This window comes from Diorhabda carinulata, chromosome X (genome assembly GCF_026250575.1).
Source record: "Diorhabda carinulata isolate Delta chromosome X, icDioCari1.1, whole genome shotgun sequence".
Taxonomy (NCBI): domain Eukaryota; kingdom Metazoa; phylum Arthropoda; class Insecta; order Coleoptera; family Chrysomelidae; genus Diorhabda; species Diorhabda carinulata.
This window is the reverse complement of record NC_079472.1, coordinates 25949269-25975738: the sequence shown is the minus strand read 5'-3', so window position 1 is coordinate 25975738 and position 26470 is coordinate 25949269. Positions and strand designations below refer to the sequence as shown.

Genomic DNA, 26470 nt, shown 5'->3' with positions numbered 1-26470 from the left:
ATAATATCAAAGTATTAATGGCCTCAATCTATTTCTAAATGCGAGTTAACATTTTTCATAAAATCGAACGTTTTATAATCTATAGTTAATAATAAGGAAGTTTGCATTCATCAAACCAATTATTAATCAGAATTGATCCTGGCTATCATTTATAGTTTAAATAAAAACACGCTAAGAGAATGAGGTTAGTTTTATCATGCAATCCTGTAGCAAAAATACACATTTTATTTCAGTAATGAAACGTCGTACAGATATCTTGCATTACTTAGTAATTCTTTCGATTCGTGACAATAAACCTCAGATTAACAGTTAGGTTTAAAATGACTGATTTTCAACTTTTTTGTTGTATTATGAGACGAATTTTGAATATTATTAGTATCTTATAAACGTTATTTCTAAGACAGATAGAAAATAACTGCCCATACCATCTGTAGCAAACTCTAGTTTTGCTTCTATTTTGTAATTTGTATTTCTTTATCATGCTGCTCTATTAGCTGATCGACATCAAAAATCGGATTAGGAATTGCTTCTAGAAAAACTTATATCGTTCATTAATTCCCAAAACCAAGGATTTGATAGTCATGAAGGCTTACAACGCTTTATAAATTTGCATTTGTCGAATTTGCAAACCTCCCTTCATCCTTATCGTGCGCTATTTTTTCTCAAATTTTCGGAGGTTGGGAGGTGTCTAACCAGCATTTTCACTTGGGCTTGATTCCAAACAGCAAGTTCTAGGTATAATTATCGCATTACTGAACAGTACCTTTGCAGATACTATGAAGTGAAGAATTCTCAGTAGTATATTCGCCGGACATATTAGAACCAATCCTTTTCTTTGACTGTCAAAGAAACGTCATTATAACTATTACCTTTGCAGCTATAGTCGCTAATATGACGACAATAGTTCTTTCAAGGACGTTGTCATTACTTAGGTATTTTATACCAGTCGTGACTGTAGCCTTTTCTTGAACAAAGGCGTATTGACATACCTGGAAGAACCTGATCGGTGTGTGAGCAAAACGTCAAAACCTCTAAATCCATCTAAAAAGGTGATACGTGTGATAATCCATACTTTGATTACACCTCTTATCCATACCACGACCATGTCTCTATCCCTATTTGTTCGATTCCAGCTCTTTTTTAATCTTCACTATAAATTTCCTGTTCCTTCTCAAAAACTACACAAATTATCAAACTTTCTATTTAGAATTTCAACATTCTTTATAATTCACATTTGTCAACAATGTTAACTTCCTTTCCCGAAAGGGGAAAGCCAAGTTACAATAAGGAAAGGGGAATAACCTATTTTTTATAATATTTATTATCGAGAATTTGAAGATGATTTAAATTTTCAATGATACTTACTTCAAACGCATCGTTTAGTGAATGCATCCTCATTCTCTCTCTTTCATTACTTTCCAGTCTTCTTAAATTTCTCTCTCTCGCACTGATGCACGTTTTCCGCCGTCGAATTGTGGTTCCACTTGAGGCACTGCCACTAGATGCGCTTCCTGGAAGACAGAAAGGAAATGTTAAACAGAAACCTAAAGTGAGTATCAAAATGCCACAAAGCAGATAATTCGTCAAACAGTAAAACCGTAATTAAAATTTTTATCAACTACCTTCTATTCAATGAAGATATTTCACATGCTAATGCCTCTAGTCTATATAAACTGATATTTTATTTACTAACCCAAGTGACTACCCTATTGGTTCGAAAGAGACGTAATGTGCTGCAGTTAGTTGAATTTTCATCCCTAGAAGTTCGGTTACCGGCGAATTGAACACGTCATTTTCTGGTTGAATGGATACAATGAAAAGTTTGGCCACAGATCTTAAACTATAAATACAAAGTTGTCTGACAATACTATTGGAAAATATTTTCTCAATATCCATTGTGACAGGTGATGAGACATGGATACGCCCGACACGAAAGAACCACAAAATTTGAATTAAAGCTATTCAAAACAAATGATTCCTATAATAACATCTGGATCAATGTTTGTTTATAACTGCTTGCTTTTGAGTGGAAGTAATCTAATACAAAATAATACCTCCATGTTTTCGTCTCTTTTTTTCAGTTGCTTCATCACTGCTTGATTCTGTGAGATCATCTCTTCCGTCATTTGGGTGCTTTCGGAGTTCCATGTCTTCAACTTCTACATCCTCATCTTCTTCATTCCATGACGCAGTCATTTCCAAAGATCGCATGGTCTTCTAGAAATCACTGAAACAAGGAAAAGATAGACTAAACTACGTGGTTTGTATTATTGAAAAGGTGGCAATATCGTAACTCTTTTCAAGGACAGTAATAGATTTGGAAACCTTTAAAATATATCTGTTTAATATATAATACTATTATGATGTCAAAAATACTTCAATAGCTTCTACATCAACTTCTACTACAACTTTTTATTCTCAATATATGGATATTATAAATTCTATAGTCTATTTTTATGTATGAGAGAGTAATAAAGTGATGAAGCGTTAGTAATTTTAGCTATTTCTGTTTTTTGCAAAGCCTGTGGTTATAAGAGACCAAAGAAGCCAAAAAACGTATTAGTCCACGTACATTGATTTAGTTAGATTTGTGAGATATCAATTGATCATGATGGAATACTTGAAAAGGAATTTCCATGGGAAATTAATGGATATGAAAATATTTCGAATGAAATGAGCTTAGAAATAAACCGGGCGTACACGAAGTCGAAAGCTTTTTGATTATGTAGAGTGCAAAGCAGTCCCTAGTCATATTAATCAATTTTAATTTAGCGTATTGTGTTGAGAACCGATAAATTTCCTTTTACATTTTTACTTTATCAAATATTTTGTCAATGTTTGAAAAACTGAAAGTCATATTTGAATGGTGCTAACTAGGATATAGAACATAATATACTATTGCTCAAGGCCAATTAGTTGGATTTCCCAGTGTATGTGATGTAAAGGCCGCGTATTGTATGTAGGTTGCAAAAAACCGTTATTCCCTTGAAATGAAATGCAGCTCGTACAATTTTGACAATTTTTTGCATTAACAGCGTCAATAATACGATAGTGAAAACTATAATAAGAGTAATATTACCTCAAATAGCATCTTTAACTTTTCTTCTCAGTTATTTTGTAGAATTTTGCAAGAGAAAACTTATTTGTTAACTATCTGTATCAGAGGTTCGATTTCATATATGTTACTTAGTATTAAATGATTGAACTTGTTCAAACAGGTCAAAATTTAACATATTGATTGAATTGTATTTAAAAAACTAGAACAAAAATAAATAATGGTATTTCTTTAAAAAGTTTATATTTTTAACTGTAGAATTCCGACAACGATTCATAATATGTTATGCTTTATCTCAGAATACTGATTATTACGTAAAATACTAATATATATTATTGAAACAATTTAATATAATTTGATAAAAAACAACAGCTAATATTTTATGTGACCCATATTGGCACATCACAGCTGCACATCTTTTTTGCTTGTTTTCAATCAAGTTGCCCAATTAATTTTGTCCAATTTCTACCCAACGCAACCGGAACTCGTTGAGGTATATCATTAGCACCTATAAACATGAATTAGCGGAATGAAATTGTAGCAATATGTTGGCCAGCCACCGCTTGATCCCTATTTACCGGTCCTGTGATGTTTTCATTAAATATAATCAACTTATTAGGTCATTAAAATGTTCCTGCCCACACCATAATTTCTTAGATAGGCCGTCTACTGTCTGAAAACAATCAATAGACACATCTGTGAAGATCGAATTCCTCCATTTATTACGCCAATGATGGTGTTCCAATGTCCAAGCTAATCTTTGTTCTAAGCGTAGGTGTTAATGGCATTCTCATTAAAAGTCGCTTAGATCTGAAATTAGCATCAATTTTGAAACTGATATAAGCACTAAAAAGTCTTCTTTCAAGGATTTTGTAGGTATTCATTTTTACGACCCCCTGGTAACGATCATTAATGGCGGGTTATACTCTGAGTCCTCCAATTCTCCTTCTTTGGACAACATATACAGTTGCCTGAAACCCATCAAGCATTCTCGATTTGCAACATCCGCTTCGAGTAATTCAATATTTCGAGAAGTAGCATTTTAGCATTATTAAAATTAACAAAACTCGTCAAAAAACGTATAGAAATGCAAATTGGGAATTTAAATTGCATATCGGAGATTCAAAGATAAAAACAAAAACGAAAAAAAAGGAACAACAGGTATTGTGCGAATCATTTACTTGTTATTTCAATATTATTTTTTATGTTTATGGAATATTTGTTGATCCCAAATATTATAGAATCAAGAACAATTTAAGTGCGTTTGATTAATCATACATAAATTTCTCGATATACGAACTTTAAAAATCATTATGATTTATTATATTAGTTCGTTCGACCTCAATGCATAAGTTAACTTGACATTTTAATGGTACCGAATCAGCTGGATTATTGTAATACCGATTCAACATAACTCTCATGAGAGAGTAGGTAATTATCAAAATTGAATTTATGATAATGATCAAGAACGTTAATGCTTTATGGCTCGCACATTTTAGAGATGTATTCCATTACAATTTCTAATTTTTTTCTACCATGAATTAGCAAGTTTTAATAAACATTCGATCTACTTTTATGTTGCTCAAAAAGTTGGCCATGTTCCAATTTAAAAAATGTTGGTCCAATATAAATTAAATTTTTATTTTGAAGGTAAAAGAATAATAGACGTAGGAATTAACAAAATGGAAGGAAAAAGAATAAAGTATCTATTAGCTGCTAGAACAAACTATATTATCATTCAAAATCGTTTTCAAGAAGAGACTAAAAATAAACATTCCTAATGAAGAAGAATGGATTGAGAAATCCATCTTAGAAGGAAAATAAATCTCAATCTTCACTGATGGCTCGATAATGAAAATTGGATCAGGAATGGTGTGTATTCAAAAAAATTGAACATGCAGAAGTAGTACAGTACTAGATATTGGGAGTCTTAGAAAGAATAGAAAAATGGCGTGAAAAACAACAAAATCAAAGTGGGAATGAGCTGTCGCCAGGCACTCTTCTGGATTTGTGCCACTAAAGTAAGTTTCTGCTGGGTACCTGGACACTATGAAGTGGAAGGAAACTGTGAAGCAAAGAGTGGAACTAGGAGAAGAGATGCTGAAAAACGGTTACAGTGCTAGTACTGATGGAATTGTTAATAAATGCTATTGACATAGGAATCAGTTCCAAGCATATATGGTAAAACAGAAGTGATTGAATGATCTCCAGAGCGAAAATAAAAAAGATAAAAAGTTTCATGAAACACATTGGAGAAATTACTTGATGATAGCTATTTAGATATACTGTTTTCCTTTTCTTTTCTTTTATGAGAGTACAGTTGACCTAAGTACAATTCTGTTGAATAAATATTTTTTCTGATCACTGGTTAACAATATTTTTGTTGTGAATTTTTTACTGGGCTTCAATCGAGATCGAATTATACCAGGAAATTGGTTCTCGAATACGAATATGACCTATAGCGAAATTATAGGTATAGATGTTAAATTATTTATCGTCATTGCATACAATATTTCAATATAAGCAAACAAATAAATAGTGGTAATAATTATTTCCATAATTGTATAGTTATTACAGGAATTGTATGTTGTTATTATCAATATTATTATCTTAATATTTCTGGCTGTCACGATTTTCAAAATCAAACAATCACTTCAATTTTTAAGTACTTTAAGACGTTTTTTTTGCAGAATGGCTTTCAGACGCATTAAGAACATGTAATAAGTATGAGATTATCAGTTTACAAATGTGTATTCCGCTCTTCTACACACACAGATATAAAAATATTTCATTAATAAATACTGTGAAAATACTATTTAAAGCAACGTGTTAAAACCTGAGAAAGTGCCTCGCAGTTGTGTCGTACAAAGTTTTATGTAAAACTTTCAAACACTCGAAATTTAAATAAAAAATTACGATTTCCACTAAAGCAACTAAAACTCTATTAAAATAAAGATAAACTGTTCATATCAGATATGACGTTTCTATAGGGGGAGAACTTATGCAGAGATTCAATCTGTCTTTTTGTCCGCATAATATTCACAGCTTAAGCTGCATAAAAACAAAATAGTAAGATATACAAAATAATTTTTGGTTCGTGACTCTTTCGTTTTCCGATTTCAACTTTTGACAGCTAATTACGGTAAAAACTGGAGACCTCATTCAAAAGGCTACTACATATAATGTCTTACGAAGCCATTAGAATGAAATTTCATTCTGATCTATTGTACATATGTTCAAATATATATAATATGAAAGTTGGAATCAATTTCGATGTTATAATCTTGAATTATTAACTTTCAAGCTTACTTCCATGGATTTTTTGTTATTCTTAATCAACGTTGATAAGTTCATCCAAAACGGTGCAACAAGATTGATATTAAAATTAGGAGAATCATAATTGAAAATTTAGAAAAAAGTGGGGAAAACATTATTTGAAGTATTACTACATAAGCGATCTCTACAATCTGATGATAAATAAGTACATTAAATTTGACTCTCCTTGTTTTCGTGCAGTTGAGTCATTGCAAGAGCATTTATTTCAATTTTTTCTGTTTTTATTTTACCGCCTTAGAGTATGTTCTTTCTCAGTTTTATATTGTTTTATTGTTCATGTGTTGTTGCTGCTTCTATTATACCTTGTTCCAGTTTCTACTTTGCTTATGAACCGCATTTATGCAGCATAGTTTTGATTGGCTACTTTTTAAACACATTCAGTGTATTTAAATTTATGCGACAAAATTCAGGAGTTGATTGTTCGTATAAAATTGAGATGGATCTTGCCTTTACCAAAAATTCCTCAGTCCACCCCTTTCCGAGATATCACCCTTGAAAGGTAGTGACTAAAAGTAGTGAAAAAAATCGTGGTTATTTTTTCGATATTCCTGTAAAATAACACGGGGGTGAAATAAGCAGCCCTTATTTTACTACATATCAAAATTTTTGTTTACGATAAAGCTTTATGAAATGAAATTATAACTTAAAATACTTATGTTATTCAAAAATATTTTTAATTCTTAATTTTTTATCCCAAAACCAATGGCTGCAGAGGCAAAAATTGTATTTCTTATGGTGTCTGTCACACGCTCTTTGAATACAATTCTTCAAATCGTGGATATCAACTATAGGTTTCGAGAAAACTGGTGCAAGAAATTCCATACAATAGCGTCAATACGTTCATTAAAAAACATTTTGAAAATGGTGTTCTATAATATCATGGGGGTTCTCGTCTGCCCATTGGTGATTTCTGTGAAAATTTATGATAGATACTCTTAAAAATATTTTGGATAGAGGTCGTTAGTTCCAGCATTTATTATTGATCGCATTATATTTTACATCTTCACTGTTTTCCACTCAATTTAGTAAAAAAAATTATAAATCATGGTGTTTATTATTTTTCTCTGCTGCTATTGATTTTGGGTAAAATACTTAAGAATAAAAAATATTTTCAAATAAAACGAGGATCTCAAGTTATAATTTTGTATAATAAAACTTCATCTCAAAAAAAGTTTTGATATGAATTAAAGAAATTGATGCTAAATTCTCTCTTCTATAATGTAACAGAAATATTGAAAAAATACTCGTGGTTAGTCCTTTGCGAGTGTATGAGTTTATAAATTTACTGAAATTTTAGAAAAAAAATAAAAATTCAATTTTACTCACAATCTTTTAAGGTTGATATCTCGGAAAGGAGTTGGTTGAGAAAATTTTGTTATAGGAAAGACCCATCTTAGTTTCATAACCTCCTAAATGTTTTCGCTTGAATTAAGAAATACCCTGTATATCGGTTTCATTTACTTTCGGCTTCTTTTCGTTTTGCAGCTGCTCTTTCAGTTAATTTCATGATATTTTCAAAATATTTCAATAAATTAATATTAAAATAAGTAATCTGTTAACAGCTCCCAAAAAGATTCATACTTTTTAATTCCATATCTGCGCCAAATAGAAATTTTATGTATCAAAAATCACTTCAATGTAAATTCAAACTGCCAACAATGTAATCATTGTTCAATAAGCGAAAATACCAAAATTATTTAGAGCTGAAGGTCACGTTTATTATTATTAAATTCAAAGTAAAAACCCACAATAATCAATATCAGGAAGTACCGCAAACCATTATCACTGTTTTTGAATGTGGTGGAGTCAAGGAATCAATATATACGTTTATTGATCTACACTATGTTAACATTTATATACAAAATTTGTATCTATTTTAAATAGATAGATAGTAAGATATAAGTATAGGGAATGTATAAGATAATGTATTCAATGACAATATGAATTTATTTAAATTCATGATCTATTTTTATAAATAACGTGTTTTTGACGTCAGCAACTTTATTCCAGTCTTTACAAAATATCACATGAGATTGATAACTCAAATATATGAATTAATAGATCCCCTAGTATATGAATGTCAAAAGCAATAATCAAGTCAAATCATTCACAGTGACATAAGAAAAGTTCTGAACTTTTTCAAATTGGTTAGGTAATTTTTTATGAATATAAAAATAATTCTATATTTGACTCTGTGTCAAGGTTTCATGAATTCATATAATTAAATGTTATTTTGCTATTTTATTGTTTGTTAATGCGCTGTTATTTTTATAACTCTTAATCTATTCCCTAAACCATAAGATGTCTGTTCTATGTGAACGTTATTACAATTATCACAAGCATTCTCATATTTTGTTTTTTTTTGGATGAAATATTTTGATAATGTATTATGTCCTTCATGAATCATTCATTCATAATCAATTTCATATTCACTGAAATAATTTGATATTAATAGAATAATTATATAAAAATAAGGATAACAAATATTATAAGCAATTATCGAACAAAACTAAATCAAACACCTATCCTTGTGATATCTTAAGGGCTCACACAGTAGCTATCAAAATATTTGCGTGAATATAAAATTAGAACTAGTCATAAAAAACATAATACATTATCAAAATATTTCTGTCGACTAAAATCTAGAACAGAAAACAAAAACAAATGTATATAGGAGGTTTTTTCTAATAATTATGATGCTGTTTAATCTCAATATTGAAAAGAAGTCATCAATAAATGCATGATCAAAGCATGAGCTAGTAAAAGTTCATGAATCATGGAAATAAAATTGAATACAGGCATTATACTTTTTGGAAAATATTTATATATATGAAAATGAGAAATCTAGCAATGATGTAAGAGACATTTTGACTTTGAATGCATTGAATTGCTAATTGCTCCTTTTAGGTGCAATCAAATTTAATTGTACCAATCAAGAACAGAACATTTTTATCCAGAGTGTCATTTTGTATTTTTGAATTCGCTATGAACAAAAGAATGTATTTAAGCAAACATTGAAATATAAAATGAAAAATCACTTTAAAAATAATATTGTTCAAGTGACCGCCCTAATTTCTCGAACCTTTCCCTATCTAATTGCCGTATGTATTTTCAAAACAATACGGGCCAATTATACCGTTTATATGTATTTCATCCCAATAGAAAATGTTATTGACGGTGCCAAAATACTCAAATAATTGATTGACGAAGATTTTATTTCAAATTATAAAATTTCCATCCAATTCTTAAATTAATGACGTATTTTTAAGTCCAACTCAAATATCTAACACAAAGTTGTTTGGAGATCGCCAAAGGATCTGAGCACTTGCGCGTAGATCATCTAAGACCACCGAATATAGATATTTACTTGCACCATGGTCGCTTTGCTTCTGCTCCGTAGACGCTTGGTAACTCTGATTAATGTTGTTATTTATGTTTTGGTGAATTTTTCATAAGTATAGTACCCTTACCCTTTGATATGGATTTTTACTTTTAAGGTACTAATTTATACATAAACTAGATACTCTTTTTTACTAAGAACATTGATGGTAAAATGCTTCGTTTCATAAATTAGCAGATTTCCAATTGTTCCTATTATTATGATGTAAAAGAACCAGTCGAAAAATATATGCAGAATTCAAACAATTTGCAAAACATTAACGAGCTCGAGATCAAGAACCCGTTCTTCATTAGCGAACTCAATATACGAAATATAATTAGTTCTGCTTCTGTACACTTATTTCAAGATACGGAGAATTCCAAATCTTAGAAATCTGACGTTAAAATTGTTTAATTGGTATATTCAGTGAATCGAATCAAGTACTTTGGTAAGTTTGAATAGGAGTGTATATAAAATAAAAATAAGTGGTTTACCTTACAGAGAAATAATGTAAATAATAGGAAATTTCTTGTGGCTAGTTACAAGTGATAAACGTGATGAATGAAGAATTATTGTCCTAGATTACAAACTACTTGGACTCACACAAATTTGTAATCATCATGGGAGGAGACATCGAAAAATTATTTAAATTGCCGAAATTCACATGGATGAAATAAAAATTTCTGTGTAAAAAAATTGTATTCGTATATCAAAAAATGATACATTCAATCATAATGAATTGACACCATCCTATGACTTAACATACTACATATAGGAATGTTATTAAGTGCTATCCGGAATATAAAAGAGTGTAAAATGAATATCCTTTCATTATCCATTCTGATCGATGATGTAGCTTTATAAAAAACTTTTGTAAAAAAGATCTAATCTGAACAAGAACGTAGTAAAAAGTTTTTGCTAGCTGTTAATTATAAATCAACGAACAAGTCATCAGATTTGCTCACGATAGGTAATAAAAATTTATGAGGAATATGTAAAAGTTCAGCGTAAGCTAATTACATAAAAATCGATATGAATAATTGAGTTATGGATCAGGTTTTTGGTATTTCATTTTGATCGTAAGATATTTTTAATAACAATTTCACAGTCCTTTCGATTAAGCAATGAGCAAATATTATCAGGAAGGCCAAAACGTAGATGAAACGTTTAGACTTTGGGGATGATGGGAATTTTGTACTACAGAAGTAGTGAATTGTAAATACGTCGAGTAAAATTTGAGCACTGACCCCCACAAAAGGGTCAAATCAGCGGTTTAAAATTTTAATTGGAATATAGGAATATATTGTTTTCTAGAATATTGGAAAGGACCTCAAAATATCCTTTCATGCCTCTTATTATGTGAGGAAATAAGTAAAATCCACATGAGGCAAAGTCAGAAGAGTAAGGTGCTTGAAACAGCGTAGCCATGCCATTTTTGATTAAACAAGGTTTGTCATCATGTAGCCATTTCTAAATTATGCCTTACCCTAAGTTTTTTCCATAACGTCATCCTTTTAAGCTGTTTTCTACATTGAAATAGTTTCCGTGGGATTTTTAACGAATTTAAAATAAAATTTCACATCTTCACATTGTTCACTCAAATGAAAATCTCAAAAAATTGATCAAGAGCAAAATAGAGCTACCAAAAACATAACTGCAGATGGCAGTGAGCTCGTAGTGGGTTGCGACATCTAACGTCTCGCCCACAACAATACTAATCTAAATATGATTGTATTCCACATTATTTAGTAAATTTGTACCAAATTTCTTCATTATAATTCTGTGTACTTTCTATCGAAAACAATTTTTATGTGAAACCCTCCATGAGTATTGTGGAAAAAAACTTCTGAAACTTCTTCTGCATTTTTTCTAGTATTTAGTGCTGATGCAAATGTCAGTAGATATTGGTCAATGGTGGACTGAGCTAAGAACTGGGTGAAAATTTATTGTTGATCATACAATGTGAAATTTAGAAAAATCTAGGAATCAAGAGATCGGTCACTTTTTTTGTGTCAAACACCTATCAATGCAACATGAATTTTCCGCTAAGAAATCGGCTATTGAACAATATAAAAATTGGACAATATTTTGTCGCTTTCAAATTTTTGCTTCACGATTAACTACTTAGACCTGAAGTTAACTACTACTATACCAATCGAATTATCTTCAAAAAAGTTTGGAAACTATTATATTTATATAATGTTTCCCATCTGATCAACCTGACGGGTGAGATAAAGTCAAAGACAACGTTTCTCTATCAACACACTTCACTAATTGATATTCTAAATACACTATTTACTAATTTATTGATGATTGCATATGGAATATATGGAATAATTATTTATTCTTGGGAAAAGTGTAAGCTATTCAGTCATATCTAGTGGCACTTAGACTAGATTTAGTAGAAACTAATACTGTGCATTTTCAATTCACCATATGTCTTATATAATCGGGGTTGCTATTGTGGACACTGAGAGATTCAACTATCACTTTTATTAATTTAAGTTTTGAGGAAGCAATAACACTTAACAACAAATAAGAAAGCTTTTTCAAAGCAAACTATTTCACGTTATACATTTATATTGAAATTATTTTTTCATTTTTTATTTAATTTTATTATTAATATTCTCTGGTTGGTATCTAACCAGTAGTAATCTGGCAGCATTGCAGAGCTGGCAGTCGACAATTGGCACAAATTAGATCCTGGATCATCTTGGTTGATCCAAGAAATTTTATGAAACCATTTAGAATTTGTAGAAAAAAATATAACAACATGAAAAAAGTTTAATATTCCAATTTGAAAAAAAAAATACTGAAGAAAATGTCTGTAAGGATACATTATAGAATTATTAGTTTTAAACATAAAGGATAACATTGACACATCAAAATACACCAATTCCCGTACTCTAATAAAACGTACATTCGATGTATTTATCTGAAAATATTTTTGATAGAAGTACCTGGAAATTTGAATGAAAGAAACATTCAAATGTTTCTGAGCTCAACAACAAAATCAGCTCCACAATTGTAGAGAGAAGCTAAAATCGTTCCTGACATTCGTACTTAATACTGCTACCAATACATCAAAACTGACAATTATATTGTTTAACGCGCGTTTCAATAATCAAGCTATCATCTTCAGAGACTGATGGATAGTGGATATCAAAAAACAATGAATAATTTGTTAAAGATTCCTTCATTGTTCTTATTAACGATAATTATTAATTGAATAATACTCATTTATAAGTATATATAAGTATATATTCTACAACATAATTACATAATCTTTGTAAAAAATAGTATTATAATTCCGAGATAAAAATGTTGTACACATTGTTTTAGTTTTATTAAACCGAGTGTTACCCAATTAAAATGAATGTGAGACGGTTGCAGACTGAAATGTGCAAAAGATGCTCAAAGAACGCTTACGCATTGCTAAACTTTATTGGTGCAAAATAAGGGGCGCTGGAAAATAAGGAAGATGAAATTGTTAGCTGCGTTCCGGAAAATATGTTGCTTACAAATATACGGCGTCTTCCCCCTTGTAAAGAAAAATCACCTCAGCATCTTTCAGCGCCACTGATTTTGTAGGGAGAAAGTTGCGTTTAGAAATGAGTAAGTATTAATTGAGCATCTTTTGCACATCTCAATCTAGAAAGCCTTTTATGTGCGAAGCTCTCAGGCTATATTCAACACGTCTCTGAGTAGAGAAATAGGTACAGTCGTTTATGTATTCAGATATTTACATTCTCATCTCATCTTTTATGCAGAAAATATTTTCTTTAGAAAAAAATGAATTTCTTATCTGATAATTTCCAATAAATATTCAACAGCTATGGTGGCTTACATAGGAAAATAACAGACAATTCATTTGATTTTTTTCACGATGTCGAAATCAGAATGTCGAACACAATGAGGCAACTTTCTTTATTATTTATAAGTGAATGCTCGGCTTCAGAATCGATATGAAAAAAGTACCTATCTAAACCGTTCGATGATTATTCATAGTACTAAGAGTTATTGCATAACCGGAGAAAAGATTAGTACTTTTATGATATAAAATATAATAGCTATACAATAGTAATCAATGCATTGAATATACAATAATTTTGGGACCAATGTTTATGTGGTTATTCAATCCAGTTTTATATTGTACTAATAAATTTTTGCTCATTCAGTAACTCATCTGATTCTGATTTTTTTCATAATATACTTCAGAGACGGTATAGAAGTAAAACGATCTATCTAAATATTATTTTCTCTGTCGCTAAAAATTGTTTTATATCCAAAATTTGAGAAAAATCCAGTGATTCATTGTGTAGTGGATTGAGATAAGAGATTTCCTCTTGAGATACGTAATGACAAGAACCTCGTACCTTATATGAAAGTGAAGCTAGCGTCCGTGGAAAGTGGAATAAATGAACGTGTATTGTGGATGACTTAGGGACAATCCAACAAATCAACCTGATTGTCATGAAAATTAGCCAACGAAATGAAAATGTGCATTATCTTTATTGAAAAGTGGACTGGACAGCGTCCGAATATACAGAGTATTTTCACCACTTGATATAATACAAATTGGTCATTCTTTTACTTGCCAAAACCGTTTTGACGGGTTGTTGTCTTTATACAGATTACGAAGCCATGTAAGCTATTGTTTTTCAAATATTATAATTACATGCTTTTCTATTGAATGATGAACAAAAAAATAACAAAAAAGAAATAAAAAAAACACAATAAAAAATATAAATACAAAAAATCACAAAGTATCTCCAAACCTGAAAAGAACAGTTTTCTTTCTTCTTTCTTCGGTTGGGTCGTTCATATTCTTTTTTTAGCCTGAAGCAGTAAAATGACAAACAAATCACCACAACCCCAACTCTACGCTATAAATAATTTCCCCATTCCACTTAAAATATCCAACGGATCTCGCTCTTTCTCCAATTATTCTAATGACTTCAAGTCTTCTGTTTGTTTCGTTTCTTTTTCAATCTTTTTTGGTGATAGCTCTTACTCTGCGTAGGTACTTCATTTCTGCTGCTTGACTTTTTCAGTTTTTAAGTACCCAGCTTTCACTACCATTGATGAGATAAGTCGAAATATTCATTTAGACACGAGCATTTTGGCGTTTTTTGTTATTTCATATAAATTTTAGTTATCGTGAAGATGTTTTTATTCACATCTGCTTCTTGATTTTTATCGCTCTGTGTGTCGGGCCTAAATATTTGGAACTCTTCACTTGTTCTAACTGTATTCTATTCCGTTATTAACACAGTTCAGCTTATTTCTTCAGTCAGTCGATCACTTCTGTGCCTAGAAATGAGAGGTAAGACAAACTATGGGCGGTAACTAGCTTCCCATACTTTGCAAATCATTGGTCCGCAAAACCAAAAATAAACTAAAAAAATGACAAAAATAACCCCAAAATTTGTAGAGAACCGTTTTTTGGACTAGAGCTTTCCTTTTTACTTCTTTCTTCAAACTCGGTTGGGTGTTTCAATTTATTTTTTCACCCTGAAGTAGTGCAATCACAAACAAATCATCACAACATCAACCTTGCAGTGGAGCATCTCTTATATTAGGGCCAATTCCGATGAATCCTCTTCAGTATTCAATTTCCTCCTTCCACCCAAAATATATCTAGCGAATCTTGTTCTTCATTCTATCACTTCTTCATCTTTCTATGGCCATAATACATGCCGAAATACAATCTGAATTCATCATTATTGATAATGATTCCGGTTCAAGCTCAGCCGTTTTTTTCACCAAGTCACTCGATCAACTCTGTGATTAGAAATGAGAGAAACTAGCTTCCCATACCTTTCAAACCATTGGTATAAGATGGTGATCTTGAAATGGTGTCGTTCTTCGTGTACGGTCTTTTTGATTTCATACCTTACAACAACTATTCTGCTACTTATCTAAAGGCTAAACCATCCTCGCGTAAATCCACTCTACGCCTGTCAAACTTGCTGAGCTATTGAAATTTTATCATCTTTTCATTTAGGTATGAACAAATTGAAGCAACTATCCACTTTGTATTATAAATACCAATTGAATACGATTATCATGTACTTTTTTTTTTTTAAATGTTAAAACCATTTTATAGATTTGGTTGGAATACTGAGTAGAAGAAATATGTACCAATGCCAAGATTTTTTTTTCATTAATATTGGATGTTGTTTAGGCCTTTCTTTGGAAAAAAATATTAAATTTGTTACTTGATTAAGTATTATTATTTATTTTTCGATAGAATAAACTCAATAAATTATTAACGATTTCGCATTCTGTTTATGAAAATTTGGAATTTCAGTTCTGGTCTATTATCAAAAGAGTTTTTTAAACACCAAGTTCGTTTATTTAGTTTTACGTTTTTACAAAGTTCGTACCTCGAGTTTAATTATTGTTTAACGAGACGTGTCTATATAAGCAGAATGGAACGTGCTGTCCGACTGAAAAAGTAACAGATATTTTCATAATTAGTGAAAGTGGAATCAATTTATATGCAGCAGACTGCATGCAATATGTCTTGACCATTAGTACCGAGGATTTATTCAAGAATTTTATAAATAAAATGAGTTATGACAAGAATAAAAATATAGTTATCTAAAATTAGTGATAAATTTAGTTCAAACTTTATTTTCAAGCCATTCAAAGTATTATTCACAAGATGGTTAGAAATTCTAACATAGAGCATAAGTTTTGTTTCCACGTAACATATTTTTTGAACAATGTATCCGATTTTCATATTATATAGAAAACAAAAAATTATGAGTTTCAAACAAAAATTTACAAACATACTTCAATTCAATTGAAATAATGGAAATTTTGAATTTTGAAAAAAGCTTTGTTTATTAGAAGCTTAAAATGAGCTCTATTGTTATAGTTTTTCCAATATCAATTGCAGAGGACAATATTTCATAAATACGCACGTCACTCCAAATTTATAAATGAAAAATTATGTTTACTCCCCGTATTAAATTTGGTAAACATCTAACAAACCGTCAGTCCACGTGGACTTATCATCTCAACTGTTTATTAATGAAAACATCGAATCGTAAACATAAATGCATTTCTATTGGCCGAAGCTGTACACAATTTATTCGAAATATTCCTGCCAGACATTGGCATTGCTTGGTGAGATTTATTTAATTCATAAATTTCTTTAAATCAATAGAAATATGGCGTTCTTTAGGCCATGGGCGAAAGAAGATAATGAAATTACACAGTGTAGTGAGAGTAAAGACTGGTATGAATTTAATAATAAAGATTTAGATAAACAAATATAGCAAGTCATTTTAAATATAATCGAATGTTTAAAAAAGAAAAGTATTCAGCAATCTGATAATGCAATCATAATAAGAATTGCTGAATTAACTAGAGTAAATAAATTTTCCATTTATCGAGTAGTCATGAAAGAGGTTGCTGAGGATCATTCACAGAATTGAAAAACATGTAAAGAAATCTGAAATCAGTTGACAAAACTACTCAAGATTTTATACTTAGAAATTAAGTATTTGAAAAAAAGAGTTAGTTATATTAGTTTGTCAAAATTGATATTATCCCGTAATATTTTTCACGAAAAAAGTTATTATAAAGCTTTAAACTGAAAGTACAAATAGTAAAGCGTAATTTAAGAACCACTCTGTTTGAATGAAATAAATTACACTGAGTTTAAAAAAGTATTTCCGTGGTTCCAGATAATGTCTAGGTAATAAAAAAGTCAAGGTTGTGTTATTTCTTATAAATATCTACGTGCATTAATATTTAAAAAACATCTTTACTTGTCTATTCTTGCGATTACAATTAACAACATGGCATCATTGGAATCACAATTACGTAACATTATTTGCATTTGGTTCCAATATAATCGTTACCAAGAAAATGAACCGTTAAACTATATCCGTTCCGTATAATGGTAGTTATAGAGTTACATATATCAGATCGTGATATTGTTTTTCAATAAGTAAAAAACCGCAAAAAATCGACGAAACCACAAGCTTTCTCCTTGCTCTCAATCAACCAGCAAAGTAAACAGTGGCAGCCGATTTATTTTATGAAATCAATTTATGGCGAAACTTCGACAGTTTGTATGAGATATTCACTCAAAGTTACATTTTAATTACTAACGATGCATTCGAAAAGAGTTTTAAACAATAAGAAAGAATTAAGCGATAAAGATATCAATGCAATTATTTAGACAAAAATTGATATTTTACTTCTAGATAAACATTTTTCGTTATGTACTGATTATAATTGATAAGTGGAAGGTTAAATAAGATATAACATAATTTATTGCTCGAATTTTCTCTAATTACCATCTAAAATTTTATTACCGCTGAATAATTTTTGTAAAACCGGTATAACATTGAGGTAACATGTAACGCTTCGGTTAATATCTCATCTTTCAAGATTTGTGACTATACAAGGGTTCCTACTAAATTTTTGGGATAGAAAAATAAAAACAAATTGGATATAGCTCTCAACATACTCTACATTAAAATTAATATACTTTGCGTGTGTTTGAATGAATGGTAGAAGCATTTTTTCCATTCCGATTGCGGTACCTCTAAAACATGTGATTTGAATGCATTAAAAGTTTCTTCAGCAGTTGGAAAACGTTGAACTCCCAATTTATTTTTGATCTGCGAGAATAAGTAGGAATCATTGGGTGCCAAATAAGGACTATACGGCGAATTATTCATAAATTCGATGTTTTGACTGTTTAAAAACGTTTTTGTTTGAACTGATGTGTGAGAGCTCCATTGTCATGGTGGAGAATGATTCGTCTTCTGCGATTGATTTTCCTAATTTTCTGGCAAACAAATGCTGGTATACCATTCAAAATTGACCATTCTACTCTGCTCTAATGACCAGATAAAACAGGCGAATATATGATTTGAAGTGCTCTGTGCGCGATTTTTGTTGGATTTGGCTCATCTGGATAGTCTCATACAGTAGATTGTTGTTTAGTTTCGGGTTCATTGCGTCAATCGAGACGATCTTTTTTAAGCGATTGTCAAATTATGCGGTCTCCTACGCGAACAGATATTTTTGACAGCCAAATTCTCATGCACTATTGAACGTATGCGATTGAACTAAGGCCCAAGTATACCTCAATCTCACGCTATGTAACATGACGATCTTGCAGTATAAGTTTACGCACAGAATCGATGTTTTCTCGCACAACAACCGATTTTGGACGTCATCGATTGAAAACCAGCGAAATACGGTGGCTTGAGATGGTGCTTCATGACTAAAAGTCGAAGCGAGTTGATCGGCACACTGCTGTTCATATTTCAAGTATCTGTAAACATGTCAAATTGAACTTTATGACAACTCGTTTTGAGTACGTTTACCATTAAATATGTCTCTATGATGGCAATGTCAGAACATCCGCGTTTCATGGAAGCAATCGACTTTGTCTAAAACACTCAATCTTTTCGAAAACTGAAGCATTCAGTTTGGATCATGACGGTTAATACGTGAAATTCATCTTTATATCATGATAAATGCCGCTACATTTGGCATGTAGCTTGATTGTCTCATGGTACTTGTTACTTGAGTGGAATTACACATTAACAATATTGTCTAGTTTTGAATACAAAATTAATTCAATCAAGATTATTTGTAGATGGTGAACTGTATTCAAAATGACGTTATACTTATGAACTAATACGACATCACTGGGTTGTTACAATTCGATCTTCCAACTTATCGACTCCAGCACGAGATTACCGACGCTTATTTACAATACAAATAAGGAAAGTTATGATTATACTACCCATATAATCTTCATTTTGTTGTGACAATGAAAAAAATTTATCTGCATATTCATATTCATTTCAATTATTATTTTATAATGACAAAAATATTCAATGCACAATGATTGTCCTTAATATTTTGTTCCTTTATCAATTACTGCATCTTAATGTTCTTGATTTTAGGTCTCTTCTGTTTTAAAATTAGTTTTTTTGATAATTTTTGGGAGAGATAAATTTTGATGTTTCGACTTTTCTTTATCAAAATATGATATTGACACTGACAATTTGCTTATTATATAAAAAAGATCTAAATAATTTAAGTGAAATTTATAGCTCTATTTTGTAAATTCTAATAGATTTAATTGATTACCGCTATATATTTGAGATGTGGGAACCAAAGAAAAAATTAATTTTTCTTATTGGTACAAAGTTCTAAGTTGATTTTATCCTTATTTTGATATTCATGGTGAAATTATAAATCAAATAAGCAAATTGTCAGTGTCAATTTCATATTTTGATAAAGACTTAAAGAAAGGTCGAAACGTCAAAATTGATCTTTCTTTTAAAAACTATCAAAAAAACTAAATTTAAAACAAAAGAGACCTAAAATCAAGAACATTTAGATGCATTAATATATCAAAAGGACTAAGAAATAAGAATATGAAGGAATTTATCAATTGCTTAACATTTCTTACATTACTATGTGTAAAAAATTGGAAATTGAAACCAATTATTATTTAATATTTATGAAAGTACGGAACTATTCAAAAGATTTATTTAATATATCTGCGCGGCCACTGCCTAACACAGAGGGAAGTAAGCAAGGCATATTTTGCTGTACAAAATGAAAAGTCGATGTTACGTAAGTCTGTTGCAGCAGGTCCTGGTCTCATATTGTGAAAGTTATACATAATTTTGTTCTAGTTGAATATATCTTTCACTTAGAAAGTAAATACTAACAGTGGAACAAATATCAGACGATAAAATCAGTGGTAACTCGTCTCAGTTCTCAAGAATGGAATTATAATTAACGTTTCTTCTTTTAATCAACATTCAGAATTGTTTATGTGACAATTTTTAGTTAATTACTACTTGAGAACTACTCATCAAATGTTTTTATTTATTAAAATGGAAATTGAAGACACTTATATTGTTGTAAATATATTTAATCATTATCTGATACTTAGGAAGAAAATAATCTTGACTATAATAGTACATCGATTGAAACGAATAGGTTTGTTGCAAAAATTGGTAGAAAAATATTTCCATTGATGTCCTTAGAATAGGTGAGCTAACAAATCTATAGCAATTTTATTATGATTGCTTGATATGTACTAAAAACTGCAATAGAAATCTGGACAAATATCCATGATGATGTATTTCATCACTGTACCTTGATAGTCTTTAAGTATATTTGAAAGATGATCTTGATATAGGTCTCTTCCAATTATTAATAGCTTGTTTGATAGATAATACCCTTGACGCTTCGACCTAACATCAGTACTTGTCAAAATATAGATTGACATTGGAATCTTATCAATCAATAGATTACCTACCACATGAGTATCGGAGGAAAATTTGTTTTTCATAATCAAAGTTTTTTATTCTCAGTTACATTGAAAGTTATAATATAGAATTTAAAGTTTTAATCAAATTGTGTATAAGAATTCTCTTTTTTTGTATTTGACTTTGTTTCAATGTAAACAGCATCACAAAGTTAGCACATAAAATTACTTCTTCCATTATTGGATGTGTATATTTCAGTATCGTTAAGAGTTTATTGAATAATTATGCCGAGAAAAATCATCACTACATACTTAAAAGAGCAAAACTAGTATTTCTGGATGGCTTTAATGTCAATTTGAATTAGAGATTATGAACGAAACGATGTAACATTGTTCTGGAGAGATACAGAGTTTAATGGGTCAACGAATTAAGTCCCTCTCCAAATTGTGAACTCGCAAAATTCCGATTTCGATAAAAGCGCCATGTTATGGAAGATATGATGCAAAGTGACATAAGTTAGAAAAGTGGTTTTTTGTTCTTTGTCGAAGAACGGTCATGCAATCCATCGAAATTATCAAATACAAAAACTAATGAGTTGTTTGACAACATATGACAAAAATTTACTATTGGTTTTTTTAAACAAGATATATGGAACAATTGCAATGCGCAAAATATTAGGCCCATTGAGAACGGCAAAATTTGACATTACAAATCGATGGTTATTGATTAATTGAACATATTATTGTAGAAACTTCTATGAAATTCAGTACTACTATGCAGCAGTAGATGTAACATATAACCTTTCAAGAATTGCAGAATAAAAATTATTCGAAAAGAATATAATTTCGTGATTATTTGAAATATAATTTGTATTAAGATAAATTGACCATGAATTATCACCACATTTGATTCGACTTACTCTGTTAGTTTATTTGGTTTGATGAAATTTTCTCAAACTTTCAATGAACTTATTGACTTGAAATGCTGTGTACTTTCTTATCTTTGGGGTAATACATGATACAGTAAAAATTGGTAGAAAAATCCTATTTCACTTGAAACAGAATATTCTATTTTGTATATCCGTTATTCTATAATAATATTCTTAACTGAATTAGTCTGGTTTCAAATCCTGTGATTTTATTTTGTAAATTATTTTGTAAAATTAATCATTTATCTGAGCCCTCAGACAAGTGAGGTTTCAAATCTAAATTACATTCGATAATTCAATGGTTCGTGAATGCGGCTTACAATTCTATAGTTAGTAGATCTAATCTCATTAGAGACAGAAATAAATTTGATTTCAACATGAACATAGTAACTTATACCATAAAGTATGGGCGTTTGATGTATAAATACAGACAGTTCGGGAATAGTCGGATAAAAGTTGAAACGCTCATACTTTATGGTATAACTAACTATTCATTAACTCTTTAATTTTTAATAATTACAATCAATCTCTTATTATTTTTTCTTACAACCACTTATCGATCATTTCAATTTGATCAATGTTCATATTATACGATTTTTTCAGATAATTATTAGAAAAAAGTATTTCCTCTAAATTTCTGTACATATAACGTATTACTCAATACGCCGTGTGACCATCTGACTGATTTTTTGCCGACACACGTTTTTATTCATCAATCTTCTTCTTTTGTCTCAAAATACACTTCAGTTTCAACAATTGCTTTTTCATTTAAGCTGAATTTCTTACCGGTTAGAATTTTTTTTGAATCAGCGAATAGCCAGTAATCACTGGAGGCCAGGTTTGAACAATACGGTGGATGAGGAAGCAAATTGTTCAATTTAACCACCGTTGCCATCGATTTGTGAATCGGTACATTGTTTTGGTGAAATAGTGTTTTCTTCTTCGACAATTCTATGTAGTATTCGCTATCGATTGTTTCTCTTTGAACTTGGTCCTGGTCAAATAATCATACATAATTGTAAACACACTGCCTTCTTATATTTTTACAGCCTCAGCTATCTCACGCAATTTCAATTTGTGATTAGATATTACCAATTTGTGGACTGTTTTTGATGTTTTCTGGAGTAACCACCTCAATTGTATGACTAGAACGTTCCCCATAATCGATGTATGTACGACCACGTCTAAATTTAGCAAACTGATAACCAATGGATCTTCCCGATAGAGCAGAGTCCGAATAACATTCTTGAAACCATTGCTTAGCTTGTACAGTATCTAAGTATCAGTATAACTTCGTCATTCTCATCGTCTATTATTCAGAATATTTATTAGTTTCGGCGCATTTGAAAGAAATTTTTCAATGTTTTTAGCTAATAAATGATTTCGGTCACATCTTTTGTTAAATACCTGTAATATAATATGTATTATATATAAATGTATTTTATTCAGTTTTTTTAAAAGTGTTTAAATGGGTTTTTATAAAACTTAATTACTGTTAAAACGCTATCTCATATCATATCGTATTTTTTGCTCGTGTTTTAGTAGAATTCGTTATATTAATGTTCATGCGATAATTGCAAATTTCACTTGTCTTAATATATACTATACAGTATAATGAACAAAACTTTTATATGTATTGTTCTCATCATCCTTTTAGCGAGTTTAATTAAGCTTTTATTCATACTATACAATAAATGTATTCAGAAAGGTTGCTGGCCGAAAATAATAATTTCTCCTGATTGAACCCGCTATTTTAATATTAGACAATTTTGTAGTATAATTTATCCTTCATCATATTACTGAGTTTACAATTTTTTATTATCTTGTTGGTTATATAGTGCTCCATGTCTTTCAATTTTCCCTTTCGTCGTATTCCTAAAGGTAGGTTTCCATCCAAACGGACTTGCGACTAGTTTTGATGTTTTGAAAGAAAATAGAAACAAAAACTTGTCTTTTTCCACTCGAAACTTGATTTCAATCAAACAGACTAAAACTAGTTCGAATTGCGTGTTTTTTATTTGATATTATTTTTTAGTTTCCACACGACGAATAGTTTTTGAAATAATAATAAAAAACTTGCCCACTGTCGATAACCCTGATTTATTCTAGGTATAGGGTATAGAATAATCCAAATGGACTACATAGTATAACTTTACTATTTGAGTACTTAGCACTGTAATTGAATACATAAATTCAGGTAGAGCATATAGAAAATCAAAGTAATACTGAATATTCACAGTGTTGCCTCTTTTAAGATGTCGCTTGTTCACTCAAATACAGACAAAACATCGAAACTATTTGATCTTTCCGCCGGCCGGGACATTCCATTGTTGACGAAAGCAGTCGCCGGCGAAAAGAAATCTCCGGAAAGTTTCTTATTTTCAAAACGACATAGTTGCGGTTTTCTCTGTTTGGTGGCTTTCCACCTTAATATTACTGTCTGTAACCTCGTAACATGCGCTATATAAAAATTGCGTTCCAACAATATCATATTTAAGTTATAAATAAAAAGTTTTACGTTCGAATAACAAATTGAACTTGTTCAGTTATAGTTCAAGACAAGCAGAAATATTATTATTAAATTTTGGGATATATATGGATCCGCGCATATCAACACAAATTTTAGATCGTGTATCGTGCTCCATCAGGTTAAAGTATTTAGTCGGTAGTGGAGAAGGACAGTTTACTGTATTAAAGGTGGTGTTCCAGCTACAATCGTTGGGTCCGTGCTTGTAATAGATTATAGTCAAGTATTGTCGTAGTGCACCAAAGTTCGGAATATGATCAGAGCATACTGCTATAAAAAATCAAATCTCTATAGGATGTTGATTTATGTCCAGCAAATCATATAAATATCACAGTATATCACTCAATTAACAAAACTCACCACTTTGGTGAAAGAAATATTGTGATTGTCTAAGTCTTTCACTGCTATTTCAATTGCAACTGACGATTTACTCTTAAAGTATTCAATGAACTCTATTTCACTATATTTTTGTTCAGATAGTCCTAATTTTTATTTTTCCCTTCGTTAAATCTTCGGATTAAGTCTTGAATGAAGAGCTCAGTCCATCGTTGGTAAAAATAATTCTAAACTATTATTTTTTTTCTGTTTCGATATTTAAAAGAGTATAAATATATTAGATATTTTCAACTCACTAGATTCAATGGAAATATTAGTTGTAACTGTAATACCTACATAAAGGAATCAAATCAGTAATAATTATAGATTTACACTAGCTCAAATCCCAAATCACGTTAACTTTCTAATTATTCTATAAATCCTCAAATTTTTCTAACTCAGAAAACGGTCTACAACAACTATATTTTGTTCTGCGAACGCTTGACTACTTATAAGCATTATATGTGTAGAGTTCCGAGCTGATCCGAATGCTATTCAATTAAAAAAACCGATTTTCAATACTATATAATAATCCTTTTAATTATGTTTTAAATGAATGGATTATTTATTTAACTAATTTTATTTCAATCAAGTTCCAAATAAAAAAATATAATTGAACAAATTGATATTTTTTTAAATTTGCTTGGGTTTTTGCGTAAGACCCCTGCAAGAGAGGGGCCCGGACACTTGCTGTGTTCGCCACTCCCTAAGGTCGCGCTGCATTGGACTATTATAAGTAGTCACATTTCTGTCAAGTCCGTACTTCCATTAATCCAAAGTCATAAATTACGTTAAAGTTTCCAGAAACACAGATTTCTGTGAATTCTTCTTTGTCTACTTTTGGGATGTACCGCTACGGTGGTTAGCTTGTGTTTTACGCAAGTTTCATTAGACTTTATCAACTAACCTAACAAATATCAAAACATCACAAAACGAAACCATCTTTTACTTCTTATCTAATTATTTTTCTTATCTTCATCCTGATTTATCTTGATAATATTGATTCACCCTATTGTCCCGATTATCTCAAATATAAAGATCATCCTGAATGAAGTTTTTATCTTAAGTATTATTATTATCTCAATTAATCTTACTATTGTTATACATAACAAATAATTATTTAGGAGCTTGACAAATGGATCATAAAAATAGAATTATAACTTGATTTGAATATCTAATACAGTTATTTTGCTCTTATCGGTAAATAAATAATGCTTTTAATAATCATTCAGTTGATTAAAACCTGCTTCCAAAGTCATATGAACTTTGTATGTATAACCATAGACCATTCGGACGTTAACCTGAAATTTGGAGTGTGATTTGGTTCCGAGGCAACAAATTAAGATGGGAAGAAGATTGTTCAAACAAAGATAAGACATATTAACTAAATTAACTTCCATTGTAGGGTCGGATAATAGTTTTCTTAATTACAACGTTGTTCAAAAGTTATGGAATCTCATATTGAACAAAGCAAAATGAACATTTGATAGTTATTGAGGGAATTTATTTGGGTTTATTTACTTTGAAAAGGGAAGCTGATATAATTTTTTTAATAATTCTATTGAAAAAAATCAGTTTCAAAGATAAATTGTTTGTATCA

The 26470-nt window shown here is 30.4% G+C and overlaps 1 protein-coding gene across 5 annotated transcripts in view; it reads right to left on the bottom strand.

The window, feature by feature from the left end:
- LOC130901933 (class A basic helix-loop-helix protein 15-like) overlaps nt 1-26470 on the bottom strand; it is a 163192-nt gene that overhangs the window by 18838 nt on the left and 117884 nt on the right. For all 5 annotated transcript variants that reach the window (XM_057813636.1, XM_057813635.1, XM_057813637.1 and 2 more), the window contains 2 exons: nt 2055-2227; nt 1366-1511 (listed from right to left, as the gene is read on the bottom strand). In XM_057813636.1, the coding sequence (XP_057669619.1) occupies nt 1366-1511; nt 2055-2211 (303 nt within the window). In that variant the 5' untranslated portion in view covers nt 2212-2227. The remainder of the gene's footprint in view (nt 1-1365; nt 1512-2054; nt 2228-26470) is intronic.